We start from the raw sequence: 8,013 nt of genomic DNA on the forward strand, positions 1-8,013 counted from the left end.
TTCATGCCTTTTTCACTGAATGAAAGGCAAAGAAAGATACAATATTGAAACCGAATATTCAATAATAAACCATGAAGGAGATGATGATTCAAGGCCTTAACTCTATATGATGAACCTAACTTCTGAACTCAAAACCTTGTTCTTCATCAATAAACCAGCTGTAATCCCTTTTTCTTTTTCTTCATACAGACCACAAAATTTGGGATTTAAAAACTGATTTTGGGCTTAATCGAGGAGATAGGTGCAGTAGCAACTTGCTTGCTCAAATGCTCAGTGAGGTTCCCAAATTCAAACCCTTAAATTCATGCTTTGACTTCAAGAAACAATTTCAACCATTGATTCACAATAGAGAAACTTAGCCACCACTTTCTTCATTTTTTACTTGAAATGGAGGTGTAGGGAGTAGAAAAAAATGTGAAGCAATTGACTTGCATGTTAAAGAAAACAAATTACCTTTAATTTTTTTTGAACTCTGCTTAGCTTACTTTTGCTTGACTTGATTTAACATTTGCTTCCTTGATTAGCTTTTTCTTTCTTTTAATTTGGTGGTTGAATGAAAAAGTGAAGCTCCCTTTCTTCTTTGTTATTTATCCGAGGTGAACTTATTTAATCTTGGGGTTTTTTTCCATTTGGCTTGTTTGGTATTGAGTTGGATTGATGATTCAATTTCTATTCAGCAGCCTTGGAATCATTTGGTTTCATAGGTTTGGGCTGCAACAAAAGCAATTTGAGCCTACACACTTAAACAACATCATCGAACCCACTTGGGTTATCAACAAAAATTCAACATGTTTGTCATAATCATTTTTGTTATTTATTTACTAAATTCAACACATCTATAAGTTTATGCACATGCATAACATCTATAAGTACATATAACTAACATCCAAAAATTAAATTAATGTATATTAGTTATTACATCCATACACATATCATTATTTTTTATTTATTGCATAAGTAACTATCAAGTTAATACAGATGTTTTTAAATTTTATCATAATTAGATTTAAAAAAATGTCAAATTCTTAAATTAATGTATTCAATTAATAAATTTACTCATAACATCCATAAGTTCATACACATAATATCCATAATTTCATATTAATAACATCCATAATTTTGTACTCATAACATTCATAATTTCATATATATGATATCATAATTAATAAATTTTTATAATTAATATTACCAAATTAAACTATGCCTCTTATTGTATTCTTCAAATTATCTTATATGTATACTAATGGATCATGATTTTAATTATTTTAATATTTTTTATTTAATATTCATATGTAAAGTTATTCATTAATTTTAATATGATGAGTTAATAATTACTTTTAAAAATTTATTTTTAAATTTTTGTTTATATTTTATATTTTATTTTTATTTTTTAATAGTCTATATGTAAAATATGAGTTGTATAGTAAATATTGTTAAAATTTTTAAATTTAACATCTATAATTTTAAACACATAATATCTATAATCAATGAATTGGTACTAATTTATTATTTGTTATTTTATTTTTTCAAGTCAAAAACTAATAATTAGACATTTCTGATTTTTCGTAAATAGAGACTAATCAAATTTAAAATATCTTTATTTTTTATAAAATGTATTGAGGTGATTTAAGATTTTTTAGGATTAAAAATATCAGAATTTAAAATTTTTATTTAAAAAAATTATAGAATTATGAATGTAATAATAAAAAATAATTTTTTGAGATTTGGTTCACATTAAATTTAGAATTGACTTTTGTATAATTAAATGAGAGAAGATATGTTATTAAAAAAAATTAATTGTATCAATTAAGTTAAAAGAGTGATTTACACTCTTTTATCATTACAAATATTATTAATTATGTATTTTTATTTATTGTTTATAATATTTTGGCTATCTATCATTACTCTAATAATGTTAAGGTTAATACATATAGTGTAATTATTTTTTTAATTTTTTAATGTATTCATATATTCATCAACTTTTTAACAATTTTAATTTTAATTAATGTGCTCATGGTACATCAACTTCTAAATAATATTAATTTTAATTGATGCTGTGCAATATTGTTTTACAACATAAAAAAAATTATTCAAAAAAAAATTAAAGTATAAATTTTAATATGTTATTTATTCGCTAAATAAATAATAATACATTTGAAGAAAAAGAAAGAAATTCTTTAAAGCAAGGTGGGGCAATTCTTTCCAAAAGAAAGCGACACGAATAATGTACTCTTTTTTTTCCAATTTCTAATGCACTATATTTTGTTTAGTGTATTTCAATTTTTGACAAATTACAATTTGGTATCTAATCTATATCATCACATATTTAAAATTTAATTTTAATTTTGTTATATTGATGAAAATTTCTGTTAAAAAATTAATTTGGATAACTTTTTTCCTTTATTCTTGTGAATCAGCCAATATATATATATATATATATATATATATATATATATATATATATCAAAAGGATTAATTTCATTGACAAATGATCAATCATTCAGGTCAACTCGGAGAAATTTGTCCCTCCAAAATAAACATTATGCTTCTGCACCTTCCAGGCCAAATGGAAGTTTAATAATTTGTCTGACTTGGATGCGTGTTTTGGTATTATATACTTATTTTAGGAATTATAATACAGAGAAATGAATTTATTATGCTTAACTGATGAAGCAGCGTCATACTAAATTCAAAGCGGTTCATGGATCGGTCAAATTTTCAGCCAAACAACCAAAATCATTCAGTGCTCCTTCGTACCAAACCAACAAGTGAATTTGATGGAATTCATCCAAAAATGCATATAAAATTATATTTCGGTCCAAATATATTAAACTACTCTTTTATTTTAATCTATAACAAGAATAAAAAAAATCTCGTAGTCCATAAATTTAGTCTAAGATACCATTTTAATTTTTATTATCTTATCTTATCTTATCTTTATTTTTATCTTTCGTAAGTAGTATTCTATATATGTTTAATTTTACTTTTATAATTCAATTTAATCAATCAACAATCAATAAAATTTCATCTATTCTTTTCCTATTCCTTCACAATTTTATCAAAATATACATTAGAAAACAAGTCCACGTCCTACAAAAATGTCAACTACATAAACAATGGACGTGACAACCACTTCTAGTTTTATTTTGCAACAGCATAGTTGTTAAGTCACATACATGGAGATAGAGAATGGAGACCTTATAATGTTTATTGAATTGAACTAGCCAGAGCCTACTTAATTGGTTAGCAAATAATAAAGAAGGGGGGACGGGGTGTTGGTTAGATTCAAGATTTAATTTGATTGCTTGTTCCTCCAAGCAATAATAATGGGTTGTCGTTGGTTGAGAAAAGCCAAAGAGTTGTTGTTCAATCAAGGTTTTCCAACACCAAGAGGTGTTTTCTACCTTATCACCACCACACTCCTCAGCCTCCTCCTCCCTCTTTCGTTCCTTCTCTTGGCGACTCTCTCCGGCGCGCAATTCTACCTTAAAAGCCTCAATTACATTTTACACCAGCCTTTACCGTACATCTTCAACCTTGCACTGCACGTCAACCCATGTGTTCTGTACTTTCTTGTGTCCATTGTCACCATGGCTACCTTGATTCATGGCCTAATGGGTAAGGCCGCCCTTTCGAGCGACTCGTGGAGTTCCTGGTCATCTAAGACTAGTTTTCATCTCTACATAGCATGGATTCTCCTTTCCGCTTTCCAATTTTGCATTGGATTGGGCATAGAGGGAAGCATTGTGGCCGGAGTTTATGACTTTGAGTCGAGCTTTGGCGGCGAGAGAAGCCTGATAAGCAGGGTGATTTTCCTCTTTGGATTGCACGAGACTACCCAAGTTTGGTCTAGATTTGTGGTAAGGCCGGTCGTGGATACCACGGTTTATGGGGTCGCCAGAAAAGAGAGGTGGATTGAGAGGGTGGCTGCGGCCACTAGCCTCGGCCTCATGTGGTGGTGGAGGTTGAGGGATGAGGTGGAGACTTTGGTTGTTATGACTCAAGTTAAGAGAGAGCAATTGTTGGATGTGGGATTGGCTGATTTTGTTGGGTGGTGGTTGTATTATTTAACCGTGACAATTGGTATGGTAAGAGTTATCAAAGGTGTTATGTGGGTGTTCATGATTTCACTTTGCAGAAGAAGGCCTACACAAATTTCTCAAGTGGAATCAGGTGATGATAATGATGACAAGGTGTAAATTTGACCAATTCTGTAATGTCTTTTCCATTTTATTTTTAATTTTTTCTTTGGGTTAAGTTTATGCTCTGATCATCCGAGATACCTTTTCAAAGTTGCAACAACTTTCTTAGTGTGTTGTATTAGTAGCGTACTAGCGTGTTATTTGGTCAATTTGTTTATAATTACTTCTTTAATACATGGATCAAATCGTAGTTAACATTCAACTAGGTGCTACTGTTGAAAATAGAATGCTGGCAGATGACTTGTGATTGAGAAATGCAAAAACGTGGGATCTGATAATTTCAATTAAAATTTAAAATCATTGCTAAACTCTGTTGTTCCAAGAAGCGAATAGTTCTAATTTACTAAAATATTCCAATTCTAAGGTGGCTTTTTTTTCGTGTTAAATTGTCGAACTTATTATTTAAAATAAATATTAAATATGTAAAAGTGATTTATTTTTATATTTTTAAATTAAGAGGTAATGACCAAATCAGTATCCGAAAGATTAAAACACTGACATTGTGGTACCTGACTATTGTAAACGACAAAATGGTACCTATTTGATTTTAAAATCTGACAAACGTATCCATAACCTGGCCGGACCTAAGCTCCGGTGAGGACAATGCTTACGTGGTCATCGGATTATGCTGACAAATCATGTTTTAATTGAGTTGTCATTTCTAATTAATTAATTTGCTAGCCTAGGTGGAAATTAGGTTAATTGGAATTCAATTTGCCCCCAAATCATTAGTCTTTGCCCTAATCCCAAATCAACAAGTGTTGTTACTGCTGGGTGACTTACTGTGACTTAGTGTTTCACTAAGAGTAAAACTGAAAGGTCACGTAAAGAGGGAGCGATGTTGTCCTGGTTACTTGGCGCGAAGAAGAACAAAGAGGATTTGAGAGACATTGTCGAAGTCGTAGCGTCAACAGGGAGGGGTTGGTAGTGGCATCATCGCAACCCCAGTCTTCGCAAGGAAGAACGCTACGTAGAGGTAAGTTCACCTTCACTCCATCCTCTCATTTACGTGCCTTCTATCGACAGCATTATTATCATGTTGATTGTTTTATTCATTGTATCTTCCCTCTACGATTTTTTAGATGGATCGTCTAGTTACCTTTGTTTATCATCACATGGGTGCCTTGAAAAGGAGTGTTGACGGTAATGTGATATACGACGGGGGTTTAGTAACTGAGATACACAGGGTGAATGTGGAGACATGTAATTTGTTCTTTGTTGAGGGTTTATTTCTAGACTTGGGTTACCCTGGATACAATGAGGTGTACTGGCTAGAACCTGGTTTAGAGTTAGGTAAGGGTCTTAGAGTGCTTAGGACAGATGCTGAAGTCATGAGAATGTGTGAAAGTGCGATGAAGAATGACAACACTGTACACCTATATTTTGATCACCCCATTGACGCAAACCCTGAAATCATTGATGAAGAAGTCGTGTCTGATGGTAGTAGTGATAGTGTGGTTGAAGTCAATCCAGATGGTGATAGTGTCAAGGAGGATGAAGTTACTAATAAGGTTGACGGTCATGCTAATGAGAAGGAGAATGAAGGTGTGAATGAGACCAGTGGTGAGGTTAATGAATTGGAGATGGTGTTGAGTGTGGCTGTGAAGGAGAATATGAATGACGGTGTAAATGAGGCCACTGTTGATGTTAACAAGTCGAACAAAGGTAAGAGTGGTGCAGGGGAAGAAGCTGAAAATGACGGAAATGTGGAGAAAGACACTGAAGGAGCATCAGCTCCGGAGAAACCTGCTAAGAAGGTTAGAAAGAGACATCCAAGACCAGCCCCTAGTGGTTTACTCCGAGAAAGAAGAGCTGCCAAGAATGAGGGTGTAAATGAGAGTAACCATGGAGAAGCTGAAGCTGGGAATGAACCCACAGAGGAGACCAATGCTGATGATGTTGCTGGTCTCAATGGAGGTTCTGAATTTCGAGAACCTTTCGTGGATGAGGAAAGGGCAGAGGAACCTGTTACAGAAAACCCGACAGGTAAATTAGTTTTTTTTTTTTTAGTTAGAGTATATTTGAATAGAAATTGCTTCAATTCTCATGTATCTCAACTGACTTTGCAGCAGATAATGTAACACAAACTAGTGGGAGGGACAATGCAAGGAGAAATCATCCAAGGCCTGAACCGTCTGGGCAAAGAATTATACCTGGAAAGGAGGATGAAGCACCAAGGGTAGAGGTGCCTAACCCGAATAGAGAAGATGGTGATAGTAAACCTGAGATGTACCAATATGAATTCGAAGAACTTTGTAGCCCTCTGCAACTGATGACGAAGAGGAACATGTATTTCCTCAACATAATCCCAACACGCCATGTGGAAAAATAACTTTGGAGTTGAATATGGAGTTTGAGACCATGGAGCAGTTCAAAGCAGCAGTGCAGAAGTACAACATACAAATTGGGAGACAGGTGTTCTACCTTAGGAATGAGAAGAAGAGGTGTAGGGTGATCTGCTATGATCCAGACTGCCCTTGGTTGTGCTACTGTACCAGGACCAACTACCCAACATCCTTTCAGATAAAGACATTTGTGGACGAGCATACGTGCCCCAGGAGTAATAAGAGTAAATTTGTTTCATGTGCTTGGGTTGCTGAGGAACTGGTCCCAAAGCTGATGATCCATCCCAACATGCTGCAGAGAGAGGCACATGAATGGTTTAAAGTGGAGTATGACATCTCATTCAACGAGAGGATGATGTATAGGGCTATGGACAAAGCCAAGGAAGTTATCGAGGGAACAGAGAAAGATCAATACCTAAGGCTCAGAGACTACCTTAACGAAATCATGAAGGCTAATCCTGGTAGTTGATGCAGAAACTAGGGAAAATTGGAGATTTTTTCTGGAGGAGTTGCACACAGACATTGGAGACTTCAATGAGAATGGCTGGGTTTTTATGTCAGACCAGCAAAAGGTAATGTGGACTATCTTAATGTTTTTTGAGTTCGTGTAAGTATATATAAATTAGTTTTCAAATGTCCTCTAATTCATTGTGGTTACCATTCAATGCAGGGTTTAATCCCAGCATTACAGGACGTCATGCCAGGGGTGAAGCACAGATTCTGTTGTATGCATATGTGGAGAAATCTGAACAAGAGATGGAAGGATAAGAAACTTAAGGCAACATTTTGGCAATGTGCAAAGGAAACTACTGATCAAGAATTTAATGATGCAATGGGAGCTGTGAAATGGATCAACAAACAGGCCTGGGAGTACTGGGAGCATCACGAAGGGCTGCCATGTCTGCCCCCTCCATACAAGAGGCCTATTGGTAGACCTACAAAGAAGAGAAGAAAGGATAGCACTGAGCAAAGTTCTGGCAGCCAATACAAGGCCAAGAGAAGATATGGACAGATAACATGCCAAACCTGCAAAAGGGTGAGCAATACAAAAACCATTACTTATATGTATTTACTTTACCTTTTATGTCCTATCTGTAACTTTATTGATGCTGCTTTTCCTTACTCATGTGTTTCTTGCAAGGCTGGACATAATAGCAGAACTTGTCCTGACAAAGGAAGTGGAACAGCAGCTGAAGAACCAGATCTTGATGAGAATGAAGCTAGGGAGCAAGAAGCTAACTGGGAGGAGACCATGGAGGCTGCACACGCTGCACACGTTGCAGATGAGGAAGAGCTCACTCAAAACCATCCACAAACTCAGCCTGATCAGGTAAATGTTAATGATTTATTTTACATTGTTGTACTAAACTGTTGGATCTGTCTCCATAGAAGATTTGATTTCATGAATGCACAAACTGATGCAGAATAACATCAATGATGGCAACACTACAACAACTGCTTCAGCC

The 8,013-nt window shown here is 34.4% G+C and overlaps 2 protein-coding genes across 2 annotated transcripts; both read left to right on the plus strand.

Moving 5' to 3' along the window:
* The first annotated feature begins 3,158 nt into the window (after nt 1-3,158).
* On the plus strand, nt 3,159-4,510 carry LOC107619747 (uncharacterized). The gene has a single exon (XM_016322038.3). The coding sequence runs from the start codon at nt 3,327-3,329 to the stop codon at nt 4,197-4,199; it is 873 nt and encodes a 290-aa protein (XP_016177524.1). The 5' UTR covers nt 3,159-3,326; the 3' UTR covers nt 4,200-4,510.
* A 1,023-nt stretch (nt 4,511-5,533) lies between these two features.
* Nucleotides 5,534-6,534, plus strand: LOC148544019 (uncharacterized). Its single transcript, XM_088498833.1, has 2 exons — nt 5,534-6,188; nt 6,272-6,534. Exons 1-2 carry the CDS (start codon nt 5,534-5,536, stop codon nt 6,532-6,534), a joined length of 918 nt encoding a protein of 305 aa, XP_088354959.1.
* The last annotated feature ends 1,479 nt before the right edge of the window (nt 6,535-8,013 follow it).

Source organism: Arachis ipaensis, chromosome B9 (genome assembly GCF_059453495.1).
Source record: "Arachis ipaensis isolate K30076 ecotype BB chromosome B9, ASM5945349v1, whole genome shotgun sequence".
Classification (NCBI taxonomy): Eukaryota; Viridiplantae; Streptophyta; class Magnoliopsida; order Fabales; family Fabaceae; genus Arachis; species Arachis ipaensis.